We start from the raw sequence: 20,751 nt of genomic DNA on the forward strand, positions 1-20,751 counted from the left end.
GATTAGAAGCTGAGCAGTTGTTGTTGTGGAACAGTACGGACCTTCCTCATGGCCTCCAGCTCCCTCTGTTTGTTCTCGTTGGCCATCTGCAGCTCTCTCATTCTCAGCTCCAGTTCTTCCTGCTCAGCCTGTTGTTTTTGTCGTAACTCTCGCCGCTTCTGCCTGGCCTCATGGTGCGGAGCTGGACGTCCCACCTTCAAGAGTGTAATGCAGGTCTGAATAGCTTAGAGGACAGAACAGACAGAAATAACACACGTCAATATGAAACATATTCTATATATTAGTAGCATTTAACACGCTTCAAATAAAAGTACACGACCTGACAAAAGTCTTGTCGCCTATCCAAGTTTTAGAAACAACAAATAATAACTTGACTTCTAGTTGATCATTTGGTATCAGAAGTGGCTTATATGAAAGGCAAAGGCCTCTAGATTACGCTTATTTTACCAAAAAATATTATGATCATGCCTTGATTTTTAAATATTTAACTAGGACAGTAAGGTCTGACTTTACTTAGACAATAGTTGTGTCACTGTACAGAAATAATGTACAGTATAGAATAGAAAGTCATGCTGCAGTTAAAAAATAATGAATATTGTGTATGACTCCCATGAGCTTGGAGGACTGCATCCATACATCTCTGCAGTGACTTAAATAACTTATTAATAAAGTCATCTGGAATGGCAAACAAAGTGTTCCTGCAGGACTCCCAGAGTTCATCAAGTTTCTTTAGATTCATCTTCAATGCCTCCTCTTTCATCTTACCCCAGACATGTTCAATAATAATCATGTCTGGTGACTGGGCTGGCCAATCCTGAAGCCCTCTCCTGTGGTTTGAAATGTAATGGGCAGCACAAATATCTTTATACCTCACTCTGTTGATGTTACCATCCACTTAGCAGATCCCTAGCACACCCCAATACTGAATGTAACTCTAAACCATGATTTTTCCTTCACCAAACTTGACTGATTTCTTTCAGAATCTTGGGTTCTTGCGGGTTAAAATAGGTCTTCTGCAGTATTTGTGATGATTGGGATGCAGTTCAACAGATGATTCATCTGAAAAATCTACTTTCTGCCACTTTTCCGAATGATCAACTAGAAGTCTAAATATTATTTGCTGCTCTTACAACTGGGACCGACGACAATAATTTTTTTAGGTAGTGTGTAGTCTTCAAAATTAAAGCATAATGATTAATAAAACTGCTCAAATCAAATCTATTTCAAATAAAATATGTTGGTCTAAATGCTCTATTTAAAGAATATTAAAAATATTAAACTGTTTCGAACATGATAATAAGATTTATTTATTTTTTGAGCATCAATTTGACAAATCAGAATGACTTTCATTAAATTACCTATTAAAAAATTACATTTTAATAACTACTGTTAATGGACTCTTGTTTTTTTTTATTTATTTTGTTCATCATTCACCCCAATACATTAATAAAACATCTTTCATCTTTTTAAATAAATTTTAGAAAAAAAAAACCATACATAAAGCATAAAACATAAAGCGTTGTTTTTAAGTACAAATTTTTAAAAATAAAAGTAATATTTTTAATAGAATAAAAGTAACTATAAAATATGTGTGCATTTTTTTTTATTTTGTGTGAGACAATAGAATGAATCATCTCTAACCTTGAATCCACTCTTGTTTTTTCTTCTTATCGGAGGCGCTGATTTCAAAGCTTTTGTCAGAGCACTTGACGTAGAAAAGGCACTTTTTGCCCTCCTTATCAGGTAACGACTGTGGAGGAATGCATGAGGTCATCACAACCAGAGGAAAAGGAAGTTAGTCCATCAGAATGATGTCATCATAACAATTGCAGACACGTGTAACAGCACTTCCAGTAAAAGTCAAGCTAATAATGTTAACAATAAAAAAGACAATGAGCTCTTGCCTCAACACAGCAGTTTCCATCTAGTAGTATGTCTCCTTTCTTCTCTGTAAGGTCTTCACTGACATAGTATGAAATTAAGCTGGGCTTCAAGAGGAACCACCGTTCAGTCCAGTTCTTTCTTTTGTGTCCCTTTTTCATCATGTAACCCTTAAAGAAACAGGTCACACGGTGTATTAGTAAAATAAATAAAGTCCAGCTTCTCAAATTATCCATGAGTCATTCTGTGTGACCACTACACGTGCTAAATGGACCAGAAAATCTGGATCCTCCACGCTGACTCATACTTTTTTTTTCCCTTCCTTTTCTAACAAAGGCCCTGTTTAAAGCTGAAATTAAGATGCATTTTTGTCATCCTACACCTTTTTGAACATTTCTAAAAACATTGTGAGCCTTAGATCAGATTGCTTTCAAGCTGTTAACACTTGTGTGGTTGAATGTGTTTAAAAATGTATATTTTCTGCCAATTGTTGCAGTTCTGCAAATCTTAAATGGACTAATCAGAAGTGATTTAAATGTCATAACTTTGGTTTGAAGGAAAAAAAAAGGGAAATGGCTTCTACATTCAAAGGTGCAAAAACTAAAGCTGCAGCTCTCATTATTGTTTTCTGTTGACTCATTTATGTTCATAAACTAAAGGAATTGTCTGTGTATTTACAGATACTGGAATAATAATTAAGATATTTTAATAAAATCTCTGAATATCACATTTTTGCATAAAATGCGTGTTTTATTATGTGTTCATGTATAACATGGGAATGAGTGTCTAAGCCAGAGTCCCTCAATTGGCCCGTACGATAATGGCCTCCCAATCATCCCCATCCACCGAATTGGCTCTATCACTGTCTCTTCGCTCCACCAATAGCTGGTGTGTAGCGAGTACACTGGCGTCGTTGTCCTGCGGCTGCCGTCACATCATCCAGGTGGATGCTGCACACTGGTGGTGGTGTGGATAGACCCCCCTCATGATTCTGAAGCCATTTGGGTGTATGGCCATACACAATAAATGCGCTAAATAAATATATTGCATTATAAAATAATTAGTGATCTGTAAATAATTTCTTTAAACACACAATAATGTAATAAATGGATTACAATTAATAAAGTAAGGATTTCATTTGTAAAGACATTCAATCGAATTCCTTTCAATGTTATAACTTATTTTTTAATCAAGTTCAAATGTTAAAAAATAATGTATATAAATGTTAAAACCGGCAGCTAGCTCTCTGCTACTCTCACACGGTTGCCCACTGAAGCCACAAAGGGCTGCGTCCGGTCAGTATCTGGATGGGAGACCACATGGGAAAGTTTGGTTGCTTCCTGAAGTGGTGTAAGTGAGACCAGCACAGAGGTGCTCGACCTGCGGTCTATGTGTGTCCTAACACCCCAGTATATTAATGGGGACTCTATACTGCTCATTGAGTGTCGACTTTCGGGTGAGACGTTAAACCGAGGTCCAGACTCTCTGTGGTCATTAAAAATTTACAAATGCATTATTAAAATCCAATGTTGTGCTTGTTAACATTAGTTAATGCACTCAGAGTTAACATGAACAAACAATGAATACTGTTTACATGAGTGAATAAATACTGTAGTAAATGTATTATTCATGTTAGTAATTACATTAACGAACTTTAACTAATAAACCATTATTTTAAAGTGTTAAAAAAAATTAACATGTTTTTATTTTTTGTTTTTTTGTACTTACACGAAACAAAACTACAAAAACAACATTAAATGCCTGACACAAAACAAAACTGCATATACAGAAATATACACAGGGCAAAAGCCATAAACCATTGTGCTACAAACATGCAATATAGTGGGACCAGTGAGAAGTTTAAAGAAAACAGAACACACATACATGATGGTCCATAAGGACATTATGTCATTCCGATTCTCAAAATGTCACATACAGCAAGCTTTATGTAGTCCAAATACAGTTGAGGTCAAAATTATTAGCCCCTTTTGATTTTTCTCTTTTTTAATATTTCCTAAATTATGTTTAACAGAGCAAGGAAATGTTCACAGTATGTCTGAAAATATTTTTTCTTCTAGAAAAAAAGTCTTATTTGTTTTATTTCGGCTAGAATAAAAGCAGTTTTTTATTTTTTAAACACCATTTTAGGGACAATATTATTAGCCCCTTTAAGCTATATTTTTCCTCGATAGTCTACAGAACAAAAAAAACACTGTTATACAATAACTTTCCTAATTACCCTAACCTGCCTAGTTAACCTAATTAACCTAGTTAGGCCTTAAAAGTCACTTTAAGCTGTATAGAAGTGTCTTGAAAATATGTAGTCAATTATTATTTACTGTCATCATGGCAAAGATAAAACAAATCAGTTATTAGAGATGAGTTGTTAAAACTATTATGTTTAGAAATGTGTTAAAAAAAATCTTCTCTCCTATAAACAGAAATTGGGGAAAAAATAAACAAGCGGTCTGATAATTCAGGGGGGCTAATAAATCTGACTACAAATGTATGCTGACCAAGTGCAAATAAATGTATTAGTTTGGAGAAGCTAAGACATGCTATATATTCCAGGGAATTAGTCTCTTGAATGACTGAATGCCATCTTTTCATGGAAGGGAGTTCATACTTGTTCCTAATCAGTTTGAAAGGAAAACCCAGGAAAAGGGACAGAGGGTCTAAAACCATGTCCAAACCAAAAATGTTGTTTATTTGAGCTATGATTCTGCACCAGTAGGCCTGGATCACCTGACAGTCCCATATGCAATGAATATAGTCTCCTACATGTGATTTGCATTTAAAGGTTAACACTTTTTAACCAAGCAATTAATTGTGAGTTCCTAAGACACCATTTACATTTTTGAAAATCATATACATTATTGTCCACATTTAAATTCATTTAACAAATATTTGAATTAGAGTGAGTGTCCTGCATCTTTGCAAAGAAATAATGATTTTATTCATTTTTATACATTTATTATTAATAAATTGGTAACACCAAAACACTCTAACCAATGTAATAAATCCTATGTTAAATGAAGCTATAGCCAGACAGTATCTAAACTTCCGAGTCATCTGACATTGACTTGAACGGTAAAAAGTTAAAAGCACAATGCTCTCTAATCAGTCTTGATTCTAAAACAATCCAAGTTTTCAGTGTAATTCTCCATTGATCAGGGCGGAAACCAAAATGTATGTTAATTCCAGATGTAAACAGGACCTAACTATGCATTTCATGCCATGTGAGAATTACATTCTGCTCAAGCCACAGTTTCCTATGACTTGCTTAATTCCGTATCTGTTCCTGACTGTGGCTGCACAGCTGGCCTTGGCACCAATCTCTCTCTCATTCATAGTCAAAGCAGAAAACAACTCTGATGCCAGTGTGCTTGTTGACACTGTCCTCAGATCTCCAAAATATACAGACCTCAATACACAGGCAGCTGATATCACCGTGACTGCTGGTCAGTCTACTAAAGGTCACTGTTAGCACTCTGCATTTGGGCTACATGCTGTAAATAAATTAACATAACAGGTAAGAACTATTTTAAGTAATATGATTGTGACATGTTTGGCGACAACCAGCAAAACACCGTGATTACATCAAACCAGATTTTCTACATTCATTTACAAAAAGAATTTGTGCATAACTTTGCATTTTAGTTTGCAACAGCAGAATAGATCACTCTTTAAAATATAAAGTATGAGAGTAAACAATGAGACCTAAATGTTGATCCTTTTTAATAAAGAAAAATATGAAAAATTCTGATCTCCAGTCATTCAAAGATGATTTTTACATAATATTTTTAGTCGGTAATGATGAATTAAATCCATGATAAGATAGAAAACATACAGCACATTTGTGTTTATAATAAATGTTGTTTCTATAAACTTGCTGTTTAAAGAATGCTATAATAAATACGATTTTCTAAAAAAAAAAAAACATTAGACAAAATATGTTTTCAGCATTATTAATAATAAATGCCACAAAATCAGCATATTAGAATGAATTCTGAAGGATCATGTGAAACTGAGAACTGAAGTAATAATGCTGAAAATCCAGCTTTGCATCAATGTAATAAATTACATTTTAAAATATAATTAATTAGTAATAATTGATTTTAAATTATATGTATATTTCACAATCAGTGGTGGAAAGAGTACTGAAAAATCATACTTAAGTAAAATTACTTGCCTAAATGTTTAGTGCAAGTGGAGTAAAGTCTCTGTTGTAAATATTACTCAAAGTATGAGTAGTAAGTAGACCTTTCAAAAGTACTCTAGAGAAACGAGTAGTGAGTATTACGCTGTAAAATGCAGATGCGTTTACATCTAATTTATGCATGTGTGTAAACATATCATTCTGTAGTGTATTTAGTTACTGCCCAGCAGGCACACAACATCAGAAGACGTTAATATTAGGGTAGATTTAGGTTATGTAAGGGACTAAAATTCCATGTCTAACCAGCGTCTAAGGACAATGTTATTTTGACCTCCAATAATGATGTCAAATTACATTTATTTTTGGTTGATTTTAGTTTGTGTTGGAAATTGACCAAAACCCAATGTTGAGCCAACGTCTTAAACCAACGTCATATTGATGTCAAATACTGAAATTTATTCATCAGGTATGGCAACCAAAATCCAACGTCTTATAGAAGTCATAATGGTAACATCCACACAACGTTAAGCTATAACACCATTAGACATGGATATTTGGTTGATTTTTGGTTAGATGTTGGACATTAAAGTCGGCCTGATGTTGTATTCTGACGTCAACCCGATTTTCATTTCCAAGCAAAATGCAATGTCCCCACGACGTTGTCATGTTGACGTCCTGTGCCTGTTGTGTGTTTAAGGCCATCATACAGTAAACATCCGTCATCTTCTCATCAGTGACATGCATCTTAACAGTCTCTGGGTCAATGAGTATAAAGATTTTGGAAATCTTCTTGGACACTTTTAATGCACAGTTTGCTGCAATTATAAATGGCACATGTTTTGAGGAAGTTCATTATGATGCGATTTACCTTATATGTGCGATTTGATTGAACAGGAATCACATGACTGATTCATCTAGTCTAATAATGTAGTGACTGCATGCAGGTTGAAGGAAAGTAGTGGAGTAAAAGTATCAATACAGCACAAAAAAAGTACTTAAGGGAAAGTCAAAGTACACATTTATAAAACTACCAAGTAAATTACAATTTCTGAGAAAAACTACACAATTACAGTAATTTGAGTATTTGTCATTTGTTACTTTACACCACTGTTCACAATATCACTTTTTTATGCATACCTAAAACAGATTCAGGAAAGGGCATGAAGGGATCATGAGCACAACAATCGATAATACAATAATTAAAATGTATATTATGAATTTAGGGTAGAAAATTTAAGCAGAAATTTCTTGTAATCACTAGAATGACACAGCAAAATGATAAAACATAATGATCCAAAACTTCTGTCATAAGCTGTCTTAACATTCACTAAATAATTACATTTACTTTGTAATGAAATGTGGTAGCATGTATGTACTAATACTCATACAGTATTTAGCCACCAAAATGACAACATTTTATATACCTATAACATTTTATAGTGAACCAATAACATTTCATATTGTTAGTTCTGGCAACCTTAATTGGTCAAAGCATTATTCATTCGCTGTGATTTCTTGTAAGGCACATTCAATTCAATTCAATTCAATTCAATTCAATTCACCTTTATTTCTATAGTGTCAAAGCAGCTTTACATAGAAGATTATAGTGTATCATACATGCCAGAAGACAGAGACATGTATGATAAGCATTTAAAAATATCAATAACTAAGGGATTGGTTCAGTCTGCACAGAATAGCTGTAAATGTGTATGTAATTGTTGTAAATTACCAAACTATGTGTGTACAAAACAAAATTAAAAGTCCCAGAAATTAAAATAAAGTGTTTTAGATGTTAGTATCAGTCTTGTTTGTTTTAAGGATTTCTAAAAGCTAACGCGCTCGAAAAACAGTGACAAAATTCACATTCAGAAGATATAAACCTGATGTAAACAAGCTTGTACTTTGTCTTCTCTGCCCAAATGGAGCAACAGTTTAATTAAAGTCATCAAATCTTGACCAATCAAATGCTCTCTAGTATCTGACATGCCCTGCTCCCTTCCAGATGCTTCACATTTGTTTTTCATCTGATGCACTTGAGCTCAAACACTTTCATTGGCATAGCTATGATAAAACTAAACACTATTGGCTGTTTTTTTTAAAGGGGAGGGGCTACACTACGTCCCACCCTCTCTTCGTGTTTCAGTTGAGATCACATCAAACACAGAATAAGAATGCATACTTCAGAGCACTTCACAGGACCTTTAAGCACTAAAATGTGAACTGACAGCTAAATCTTGCTTTGTTCATGCCCTGTATGGTGCATAATACTAGAGCTCCTCTTACCTGTTTGAGCACATCCAGAATCAGCTCGTGGAACACTTCAGTGATGCCCATGGAGAGAGTCTGGCGGTCCATGCCTTTACTGAAGTGACCCATTCCCACCAGCTCGATCAGCTCCCACACTTTCAGGCACTGGTGCTTGCTGCTCAGCTGGAGCTTGTACTGTTCGAACTTCTCCTCAATCCAGCTGCCGCCCATGGCTTCTGTTAGTTTACGAAGGAAGTACTCTATCTGGGGGAGAGAACGCAGACTTTTATGGTATACCAAATACACATTTTAGTCAAATGCTAGTTATTTATGTTCAATAACACTAGCATAGTAACACATTATATTGTTTAGATGCACTCTAAGCACTCTTGAAGGTTTTTGTACACTTAAAATCAAATAGTTAAGCCTGAGTGTCAATATAAACCCCCAGATTAACTGTTATCTTGCTTCAACTTACCCAGAATTATCCTAGGGAATTATAAGCAGATACTTCGTAACATACAATCTCAATACACATGACCACGCATATATTTCATATCGGAACAATATAAACACCCCAAAACTTGTCTTATTTGTTTATTTATTTATTTATTTGTTTGTTTGTTTGAATATTTTAACACTTGATTTTTATGAATGTAAAATGTTCTATTGTAAAATAAAAAGTTCTCAATAAAATTAAAGTAATAAAAAATACCTACATATTTCATATCACAATTTGACATCTTCACTTTCAAATAGCAAAACACCTGATTATTTATAATGCACAATGACTGTTCAAAGTGGCACACGATTACTGTTAACAGTATTGTTTCACAATGCACATGTATGGCAACACAAACATTGCAAAACTCTGGAGCATTTCATAATCCCATGTAAACGCAGTGCTAACTCCATTACTAAATTTCAAGTGTGAAACAGTGGTTAAACATGGCATTTTGAACAATACTGACCTCAGGTTAAGTTGGTTAAACTACATAAAATCTCTGAAGGACTGTATTGATTTCATTATAGTTCCCTCTTGAATATGCACCAGCAGAAATATCAGTGACATGTATCAGCAAGCTGGCAACTTCCTTTTTAAGACACCTTTTTCTCATTCACAATCAAATCAGAATGAGAGAACTTTGTAGAGGTATATAAAACAGAAGTAGAGTAGAATAAAAATAATCCGGTTTCATGAGAATATCACAGATGACTGGAAATAGGAACTACAGTATCAATCATGAAAGGAGGTTTTTAAAAGACTGTTCTTGTTTTTACTGTGTTCACAAGAATATATGTAAATATTGGGAAACATCTTTTTATGTTTAACAAAAACCATGATTAAATCTCTGTTTTTATTTCAGTTTTTCTAGCAACCTTGTCTATGAAATGCTGTAGAATGATTATTATATGAATAATTGTTTAGTGTTATGTTAGACGTTGTTTACATTAATTAAGTCCAATTACACTATTCCTTCACAAGCTTAGTTCAGCACGACTATAATTCCTGACTGCGTCTGGAACCTTTGTCCCTATAGCAAGAGGGTGTTTTTCACTGGTGACTGTCACATCAAGTAAATCTGTGCTGCCCATAAAGAAAAAATTGTAGACAGTGAGTAAAAACAAACTCAATTCAGAGTGTTAAAAACACACTCAAGTTCAAAGTTTAAGAAAGTTACTTTTTTTTTGTCAGCTGTTTTTGTTTTATATGTTGCTAAAAAAACACCACAGACGATGAGTCAAGTATAGCTTCATCATTGCTCAAAGTAAAAAAAAACTCTTGCTTTATGATCTTAGTTTTGACAAATAAGAAAATGGTTACCGTTCTTCCTGTATTGAAAACATAACAAACTGTAACACTACTGTCAATCTGTACAATCTTATTGAACTAAGAATTACAAATGCTGGCACCAACATACACACACCAGCCACTTTATTGGGTACACCAGTAGTACCGAGGAGTTGGATTCCCTTTTGCCTTCAGAACTGCCTAAATCCTTTATGGCATAGATTCATAGAGATTTTGTCCATATTGAAATGATAGCATCATGCAGTTGCTGCGGATTTGTCGGCTGCACATCCATGATGCTTATCACCAGTTCAACCACATCCCAAAGGGGCATAATTGGATTGACATCTGGTGAATGTGGAGGCCATTTGAGTACAGTGAACTCATTGTCATGTTCAAGAAACCAGTTATGACATGCTACTTTATCCTGCTGGAAGTAGACATCAGAAGATGGGTACACTGGTCCTAAAAAGATGGACATGGTCAGCAACAATACTCAGGTAGACTGTGGCGTTGACACGATGCTCAATTGGTAATAATGGGCCCAAAGAGAGCCAAGAAAATATTTCCCACACCATTACACCACCAGCAGCAGCCTGAAACTTTGATACAAGACAGGATAGATCCATGTTTTCATGTTGTTGATGCCAAATTCTAACGCTATCATCTAAAATTCACAGCCGAAATCGAGACTTACCAGACAAGGCAACGTTTTTACAATTCTCCAATTTTCTACATGTCTAAATGCATTAAGTCGCTGCCATGTGATTGGCTGATTGGAAATTTGCGTTAACGAGCAGTTGAACAGGTGTACCTTATAAAGTGGCCGGTGTGTGTAGGATATTTGGTAACACTGGACATGTAATCTATTGTAATTAATCTAGTATTAGAACATTTTCTCTCTTAGAAATGAACATTTGACAGTAGCTAAAGTTTTAATAAGGAACAATGTATTTAAAAGTTAAGTCAGTTGGCTCTAACTTTAACAAAATTATACAAATGGTTTCTAATTGTTGAAGTTGTATACATTTGCAAGGATATTTCTAATATTTTTGCTTGAAAATAGAATAGGATCAGAAGTCTGATGATTTTTTGCATTACATTAATAAGTATTATCCTGTTTACTTGTTTGTATATTTTCCATAATTTCCTACAGTATAGCTGAGATTGTATTTGTATATGCTGATGTATTAAAATAACCGACAATAATTAATAATAATAATAAATAGGACATGAACTACATATCACTTTAAGTTTATATAACTATTGGAACTTTATCCTATTCAGTCTCTTGTATGTTAAATCTACTTGAAAACACAATCAATATTTTGCAAACTGCATTTTGGTTGCCAGTGTTGCAAACTATTTTGTAATATCCTCGATTTTTAGACAATTTGTTTTCTTCACCCAGCAAACATTTCTACCAAAATGTCTGGTTTATGTACCATTCATTCATTCATTCATTCATTCATTCATTTTCCTTTGGTTTAATACCTTATTTATAAGAGGTCGCCACAGCGGAATGAACCACAAACTATTCTGGCATATGTTTTATGCTGCGGATGCCCTTCCAGCCACATCCCAGTACTGGGAAATACACATACACTCTCACATACACTACACTAGAGCCAATTTTGTTTACCCAATTCCCCTATAGTGCATGTCTTTGGACTGTGGGGGAAACCGGAGCAGCTGGAGCAAACCCACATGAATATGGGGAGAACATGCAAACTCCACACAGAAATACCAACTGGCCCAGCCAGGACTGGAACCAGCAGCAATCTTGCTGTGAGGCGCTATAATAGAGGCTAGCCACTGAGCCGAAGTGCCGCCTTATGTACCTTTAATACAGTTATCCATCTCACCTCCTCTGAGACCATGACCAGTGGATATTTATCCTCAGACAGGAAGTTGAAAATACACCAGATCTTAAAGGCATCGTCATCTGAGATAAGCAGGTGGTTTCTGTTGAGGTTTTTTCTGGCACACAGAGTCCAGCACATCCTGTTAAAATCAATCCGGTCAAAGTTGTCCTGAACCTGCAGGAAAAAAAAACAACAATTCATTCATAATCATGAGACCTTATGGATTGGAGAAATGCTAAATACTGGATAAAGGCCAAAGAACAACTGTGTAAAACAAAGTGTTAGATAGGTGCGACTCTAATTAGATTTGATGTAAAGATCAGAATGGATAAAATGTCCTGAATCAGGTTTACAAGTGCAAAGAAGGCCCAAAACCTATTCAAGGCACACACAACACTGCAAATAAGACAAGTTTTTCCCTCAGTACTTAACTAGAGTTCCCATGGATACTTTTGGAGTGCTCTGGGCACAGTTTGCATCCAGTGCCCATCTGACTAGTGCTGAACATTCTGTTGGGAAAACTGCAAACATTTAAGCAAAGCAAACTTTAACCTGATTAAACACAAACTTAATTATGTCTTTAAACATTAAGGATAAATTCTACTTAGGTAGTACTAAATGTGTGTTGTGCTCTGCAAGTCTGAAAGAGTTCCAAACTTTTTGCCTAAGTAATAAACATTTCATCTTGGGCAGCAAACTACTACAGCTGTCAGAAATGTTAAATCTTCAAATATTTAAATAACAATATTATTGGTTCGCTTGTTATAATGCACATTAAAGGAACTCTCCAGTTTTTTTTTGAAAATAGGCTCATTTTAAAACTCCCCTAGAGTTAAACAGTAGCTTCTAGCATTTTTGAATTCATTCAGCTAATCTCTGAATCTAGCGGTTAGCACTTTTAGCTTAGCTTAGCTTAGCACTGAATTAGAATAGACCATTAGCATCTCGCTCAAAAACTTATTTTTTTGTATATAAAGCTTGACTCTTCTGTAATTACATCATACCTGTCAACATTGGGAAGCAAAAATACGGGATGGCAACAAAATCTCCCAAAATGTCTGCGCCAATAGCCTAGTGGTTAAGTGCACTGACATATAGCACCATGGTGCTCACGGTGACCTGAGTTCGATTCCCGGCTCAAGGTCCTTTGCCGATCCTTCCCCTCTCTCTGCTCCAAACTATTTCCTGTCAATTCTCTGCACTATTCTATCCATTAAAAGTTAAAAACTCCTAAAAAATAATGATAAAAAAATCTCCCAAAATTACCCCAAACTCCCCAATCTGTTAATTTAGAGCAGTTTAATTGTACATAAGCCTAGTTAAATCCATGACAAATATGGGGAGGAAATTAGCCTCAAGTGATGGAATACAATTTATTTAAAAATAAAATAAAAGGTTTAGCCTATTACAATTAATGGCCTATACAAAAATTAAAAAGAATGACAAAGGTAAAAATTACAAAGGTGTCACTTTAGGAATGCATAGATCTATAATAAACCCATTTGATTACTTTCGTAACTATATGCTAATTTAAAACAAAATTATTTGTATTTAAAATAAAACATGTCATGACGGACATGTTTACATATTATTAAGTGTATTAGTCTGTTTAAAAACACACCCAAATCCAAAAGTGCCCCCTTTCGCTCCTCTTCTGTGAACATTGTCTTTATACAGAGAGCATCGATCAGTCAGCACAGATACATAAATTGACTGATTCTAAATAACAAAAATAATATCATGCTTTTATCACCAGCAGGGTGATTACTGTACTGGAATCCTCAGCCCTCCCAAAAAGACAGTCAAAAAGACAGACAATTGCAGCTTATCCAGAATGTTGCTGCCAGGATTCTGACCAGAACCAGACAATTAGAGCACATCACGCCTGTTCTCAGGTCTTTACGCTGGCTCCCAGTTATATTCAGAATAGTAAGGGTATTATTACTTGTCTATAAATCACTAAATGGCCTAGGACCTCAATACATTACAGATATGCTCACTGAATACAAACCTAACAGATCACTCAGATCTTTAGGATCATATAACTAAACCAAGAAATTCCAATGGTTTAGTCAAAGCAGGGTGAATCGGCCTTTAGCTACTACACACCCCGATGCGGGAATCAGCTTCCAGAAATGATTAGATGTGCTCCAACATTAGGCACATTCACATCAAGACTTGAAAAACATCTGTTTAGCTGTGCTTTTACTGAATGAGCAATGTGCTGCATCTGACAGATCACACTATTATGTTTTTCTTTTCTATTTTATTCTTTTATAACCTGTTTTAACACATTTGAATCTGTTTTTATTTCTTTTAATCATTTTAATTAAAATGATTTACGTTTATGTAAAGCGCTTTGAATTACTTTTGTGTATGAAATGGGCTATATATAAATAAACTTGCCTTGATTCAGAGAGGTTGCATAGGAAGGGCAAAGATTAATGGAAATGAAATGAATGCTGCCATTTTTATATTCAAGCCAAAAAAAAAGTGAAAGCATAATTCTCTTGAAAAGCTTTTGCAATTATATCACATTTAAGATCGGCTAAGTACAGGAAAATACTTAAAAGGGATGATAGCAGGATGGAATAGTAAAATATGGGAGAATCCTGGCAAAAACGGGAGGGTTGATGGGTATGTAATTACAGGTACATGACATAAAAATAAATCTTTGACTAGGAATAAGAATAAAAACTATACTCTAATTCCAGTGTAATGATCAAGGAAATTTGTTGCCGTACCATGTCTGCAGCAGGCGCAATGAAATTACGAAATGCTGTTACCTAGCTGGGGACTATTTTCAGGTGCTGCGTAATATCACTGCACCTGCTGCAGCTATAATACGACAACAGATATCTTTGAACGTTACACTAAAATGACAGTATAGCTCAAAGCCATAACAACCAACAAAATAGCAACTATTCTGTCAGGCTACGTAACAACAGAATAGTCAAGCTTTAAATAAAGGAAAAGGATCAAAACTTTTTTTAATCTATGAGCAAGCTGATAATGATCTAATCCAGTTCAAAAAATGGTAAAACTCAAATGTTAAACTCTTGGTGACTTTTACAATAAGCCTATTTCAAAAACAAATGGAGTATCCCATCAAAACCAAACTCACAAACAGTCACCAAATTGCCCAAATGACCCGTCATAGCCCTGCACTATTTATAGACTGTCTGGTGGAGTAATGTTTTCAACAAAAGCGACCAGACAACTCCCAAGAAACACTGCGTCACTGTAATCCACACGCTCGGTTGCAGAGGCGCAAGTATGTTTGTTTTGAAATAGCAGCTCCTCTTTGCGAGTATATGTGCCAGATTTCATCCCTCGCTCACTCACGCACCTCCCATCGCGCTCGGCTTTCTCCGGGAGACTCACAATAGGGGCCTTGTGGAGACCTGAGTGGCCAGTGGAGCCTCTGTTCTTCTCCAGATGAAGCTGTTCATTTGTATTCAGTGGAGCTCGAGCTTCATCACATTCATAAATAGACTTTATCGCGCATTTGAATAACTGCTTCATGGTTTCTCTGACTGTGAAGGGTCATGAGGGTGAGAAAGGGCTTAGGTTTTATGGAAGCGATGAGCAAGAATACTTGCAATCAACTCTTTGAGGGAATTTGTCCAATATTAGAGGAACAAATGTGGAATATTAAAATATGGAATGACCTTCAAGTAATGACACAAACTAAATATACAGTTGAAGTCAGAATTATTAGCCCCTATTTATTTTTTTTCCCAATTTCTGTTTAACAGAGAAGATTTTTTCAACACATTTCTAAACATAATAACTAATAACTGATTTATTTTAGCTTTGCCATGATGACAGTAAATAATATTTTACTAGATATTTTTCAAGACACTTCTATACAGCCCAAGTAACATTTTAAGGCTTAACTACATTATTTAGGTTAACTAGGCAGGTTATGGTAATTAGGCAAGTTATTGTATACCGATGGTTTGTTTTGCGGACAATCGATAAAATATATAGCTTAAAAGGGCTAATAATTTGTCCTTAAAATGGCGTTTAAAAAATTAAAACCTGATTTTATTCTAGCCAAATAAAACAAATAGGACTTTCTCCAGAAGAAAAAAATATTATCAGAAATATTGTGAAAATTTCCTTGCTCTGTTAGGCATAATTTGGGAAATATTTAAAAAAAAGAACAAAAATCAAAGGGGGGCTAATAATTCTGACCTTAACTGTAGTTAGAAGTCAACCGAAAGGATTAATTTGAGTTCTAAGTATTTTATTATGCAAGAAGAAACCTTGAGTAATAGAAATACAGTAAATTACTTATGTAGGATCTCAGTTTCCTTGAATGGTGGTCATTTACTTTTCAGTGTTTAGTATTTAGCACATTTAACCAAAGAATGCCAAGAAGTCACTGTGACATTACATTATGTACATTGCTAGATATTTATAAATCTACAGGAAGTTCTAGAAGTCTGCTATTCACCAGGACTTTATTTACTTGATACATTAAAATAGTAATTGTATGTTTTTAAATTAATTATGCCTACAAAAGTATGTGTTCTTGTACATGTGTTAACTTGTCTTCCTTTTTTCCCCAATTTCTGTTTAACAGAGAAGATTTTTTCAACACATTTCTAAACATAATAACTAATAACTGATTTATTTTAGCTTTGCCATGATGACAGTAAATAATATTTTACTAGATATTTTTCTAGACACTTCTATACAGCCCTAAGTAACATTTTAAGGCTTAACTACATTATTTAGGTTAACTAGGCAGGTTATGGTAATTAGGCAAGTTATTATATACCGATAAACAAACTGATAGATTCCTATAGAATTTTGGCCACACTGTAAAAAATTATTGCTGCCTTAATTTTTTTCATTGAATCAAATTAACTTTAGTAGTCTTAGATCAACTTAGATCATTCATTCATTCATTTTCTTGTCGGCTTAGTCCCTTTATTAATCTGGGGTCGCCACAGCGGAATGAACCGCCAACTTATCCAGCATGTTTTTACGCAGTGGATGCCCTTCCAGCCGCAACCCATCTCTGGAAAACATCCACAAACACTCATTCACACTCACTCATACACTACGGACAATTTAGCTTACCCAATTCACCTGTACCGCATGTCTTTGGACTGTAAGGGAAACCAGAGCACCCGGAGGAAAACCACGCAAATGCAGGGAGAACATGCAAACTCCACACAGAAACGCCAACTGAGCCAAGGATTGAACCAGCAACCCAGTGACCTTCTTGCTGTGAGGCGACAGCACTACCTACTGCCCCACTGCTTAGCCCAACTTAGATCAAAGTGACAAAAAGTATTTAGTAAAAATATAAGTATAATATTCTGAAACCTATAATAAACTTTTTAAAATAAGTTAATGTAACAAAAATATTTGTCATGACATTTGTTATCAATTTACAGAGTGTTATCCCAATTTCACCTGCATTACTGAATCACTGATGGCTCGCTAATGTGCACAAGACAATTAGGTGTTCTTTAAGTGCATCCAATCTTCAAAATATTTGAGCAAAGAAATCATTTAATATAAAAAAAACATCCTTATACAGCCTTAAACCTTGGTCAGACCACATGCATTTGTCATGATTTCGGCACGTTTTCCTTGACACAGGGTGCCATAGGGATTCGTAAACGTCAAATGGGCATCATGACACAAGATTCAATGTTTTCTTCTCATGTAATGTGGCATAGTTCACGACACTATCGCAGAATGTTTAGCACGTTTTATATTTTCTTCGTTCTTCATGGCAAGTTCCATCAGGTGGGTGACACTGGCCAATAGGAGCACAGAATTTCTCAGTTATATCCGTGGGTAGTGCCATCAATACACAGGTCAGGTAATCAAAAAAAGGCTGCATATTTACTTATGGTTGGGTGCATAAGATCAACCATTAGTTTTTTTCTTCTTTCTTTCTATTGAGTTTTTCTTTCTGCAAACTTTTACTACTATCTCTAAAATATTAAGGCATCTTAAGCAATTTTATCTGACACACTGGCACAAATTTCCATTCTTACGAGTTTCTGACTTCTCTCATCCTTCCAACCAACATGTTCATTGTTGGTAATGCACTGTAAAAGCCTATCCTGCTTATTTTAATTACTTGATTAAACTAATTAAATTAAAACTGTTAAATTGCCACATTGTTAAAAAAAAATCTGAAATTTTGTTTCATTTTTTTGGCCAGGTTATGATTTACACTTCAACTGGTAAAATGGTTTTGGGTAGTTGTGAGTTATTATTGTACATGTAAACACACTGTGTCAGTGTTACACATTTAATAAATTCTAATGCAATGCTCAAGAAACATTTATTACTTTAATCATTTGGAAATATTTGTGTTGATTGTTCATTTTTTTATATCATGAAAAATGTTATACATTTCTATCACTGTTATTTTCATGATAAAGAAAGCTCTTAATAACAGAAACTTTCCTTAAAGTTTTTAGTTTTGCTTCATTGCTAAATGATTGTGTCCATCTTTAGTAATTAATCTACTGACTTTTATTTAACCATCACCTTATAAAAAGCACACATTACCTGACAAAAGTCTTGTCATCGATCCAAGTTTTAGGAACAACAAATAATAGCTTGAATTCTAGTTGATCATTTGGTATCAGAAGTGGCTTTTATGAAAGGCAAAGGACTCTAGATTATGCTCATTGTACCAAACTAAAATATGATCATGCTTTGATTTTTTATTATTTTATTAGGACAATAATGTCTCACTTTGCTTAGACAAAAGTCTTGTCACTTAACAGAAATAATGTACATTATAGAACATAAAGTCATGATGCAGTGGAAAAAGAAGTATTATATGTATGACTCCCATGAGCTTGGAGGACTGCATCTATACATCTCTGCAATGACTTAAATAACTTATCAATAAAGTAATCTGGAATGACAAAGAAAGCGTTCCTGCGGGACTCCCAGAGTTCATCAAGATTTTCAGATTCATCTTCAGTGCTTCCTTCATCTTACGCCAGACATGATCCATAATGTTCATGTATGGTGACTGGTCTGGCCAATCCTGGAGCATCTTGATCTTCCTTGCTTTCAGGACCTTTGATGTGGAGGCTGAAGTATGAGAAGGAGCGCTATCCTGCTGAAGAACTTGCCCTCACCTGTGGTTTGTAATGTAATGGGCAGCACAAATGTCTTGATGCCTCGGGCTGTTGATGTTGCCATCCACTCTGCAGATCTTTTGCACGCCCCCATACTGAATGTAACCCCAAACCATGATTTTCCTTCACCAAACTTGACTGATTTCTATGAGAATCATGGGTTTATGCGGGTTCCAATAAGTCTTCTGCAGTGTTTGTGATGATTGGCATGCAGTTCAACACATGATTCGTTGGAAATATCTACCTTCTGCCACTTTTCCAAAAGAAGTCAAGTTATTATTAGTTGTGCTTACTGGGATCGAAGACAAGACACTTGTCAGGTAGTGTAGCATGAGAAACAACATTTTGAACATAACATGTTTCTAGCAGAGCATAACCACAAAACATATTTAGAAAATTCGGTCACACCACACTAGGCACTTTTGACAAGAGTCACTGTTTTGGTCTGGTGTTTGTGAAGTGGGTCTGTGCTCTTTTGTTCCTCAAGTGACATCAGAGCGCTTTATAGACAATGCATTCCTGGAATCAAGAGAGCTGAAAGGGTGAGAAATGTGTAGGGGCATAATTTTTCACAAATTGGCACAATCAAGTCATCCAACTATGACAAACAAGATGTGAAACTATGCTGCTTGTGTACGTTCTCATGCAGTGGGCAAATGGTGTTTATGTGTGTAAATGTCTGAGTGTAATGCTATAAAAAGTAAAGCACTGTAACTTGTTTTCTCCCACTGACCACAAGTTAAATTGCTTGGCTGGAAGTCAAAATGGCAGGCAAAGAAAAGGGAAAGGCGGGTCTCCCTGCAGCAGGGTGGAGTGAGTGTTTGGTCAGTCACACAGCTGCACGATTAGAGGTAAAAGTGTGACCAGAGAAAGCTGACAATATGTGGCTAGTCATGCGAATACCCCAAACACAAAACCTCAGACAAGCAGAAAATAGGCAAAGGGTATAATCACACTTTCCGTTGTCAGAATTTTAGGCATTAAACTTCAACGTTGCCTGCTATACCTTTCAACAAGCAAACAAATGAGTCTTAAAAGCCAGAAGTAAACTGCGCTGTGGTGCATTGTGAAATCTCTTCCCTCCTTCTGTTTCCTTTTGCACAAGAAAATGAGAAATTACAAAGAAAGCAGTTCTTCCAAATACTTTCAACACTAATCCTCATGCTCGGAAGAGTTTCATTATCTAACATTTACTTTAGATCTAAACGCACCAGTTGTTTTAGTCAAATTAGGGTTAGTGTACCATGACCACTTTTTCATACGAAAATTCTTAACATGTATTTTTAAAAAATCTATATTTATATTATAGTGTGTGGATCAATAATATTATGAAAGGAAAATGCATAAAAGAATTACAATAATTATGTGCATGGATCAACATGCACTGTTTATATTAAGAATGGCCTTCAAAGGATAATTTCACTATGTAAGTAGACAGACAAACTATTCAAAAGGTTCAAATGTGGGGAAATTCACATGTTCATTCATTTTCTTTTTGGGTTAGTCCCTTTATTATTCTGGGGTCGCCACAGTGAAATGAACCAGCAACTTATCTAGCATATGTTATACGCAACAGATGCCTTTCCAGCTGCATCCCAGTACAGGGAAACATCCATACACTATCATTCACAAACGTACACTAAGGACAATTTAATTTACCCAATTCAACTATAG

At 35.1% G+C, this 20,751-nt stretch overlaps 1 protein-coding gene across 2 annotated transcripts in view; it reads right to left on the reverse strand.

Annotated features, from left to right (window-relative positions):
• Window positions 1-20,751, reverse strand: part of swap70b (switching B cell complex subunit SWAP70b) — a 40,101-nt gene that overhangs the window by 17,667 nt on the left and 1,683 nt on the right. Inside the window, exons 3-7 of one of the 2 annotated variants that reach the window (XM_073929238.1) lie at window positions 11,945-12,118; window positions 8,194-8,551; window positions 1,905-2,136; window positions 1,642-1,750; window positions 42-223 (exon numbers count right to left, since the gene is read on the reverse strand). In XM_073929238.1, the coding sequence (XP_073785339.1) occupies window positions 42-223; window positions 1,642-1,750; window positions 1,905-2,117 (504 nt within the window). In that variant the 5' untranslated portion in view covers window positions 2,118-2,136; window positions 8,194-8,551; window positions 11,945-12,118. The remainder of the gene's footprint in view (window positions 1-41; window positions 224-1,641; window positions 1,751-1,904; window positions 2,137-8,193; window positions 8,552-11,944; window positions 12,119-20,751) is intronic. The other variant, NM_001044986.1, reaches the window with a different exon arrangement.

Source organism: Danio rerio, chromosome 18 (genome assembly GCF_049306965.1).
Source record: "Danio rerio strain Tuebingen ecotype United States chromosome 18, GRCz12tu, whole genome shotgun sequence".
Classification (NCBI taxonomy): Eukaryota; Metazoa; Chordata; class Actinopteri; order Cypriniformes; family Danionidae; genus Danio; species Danio rerio.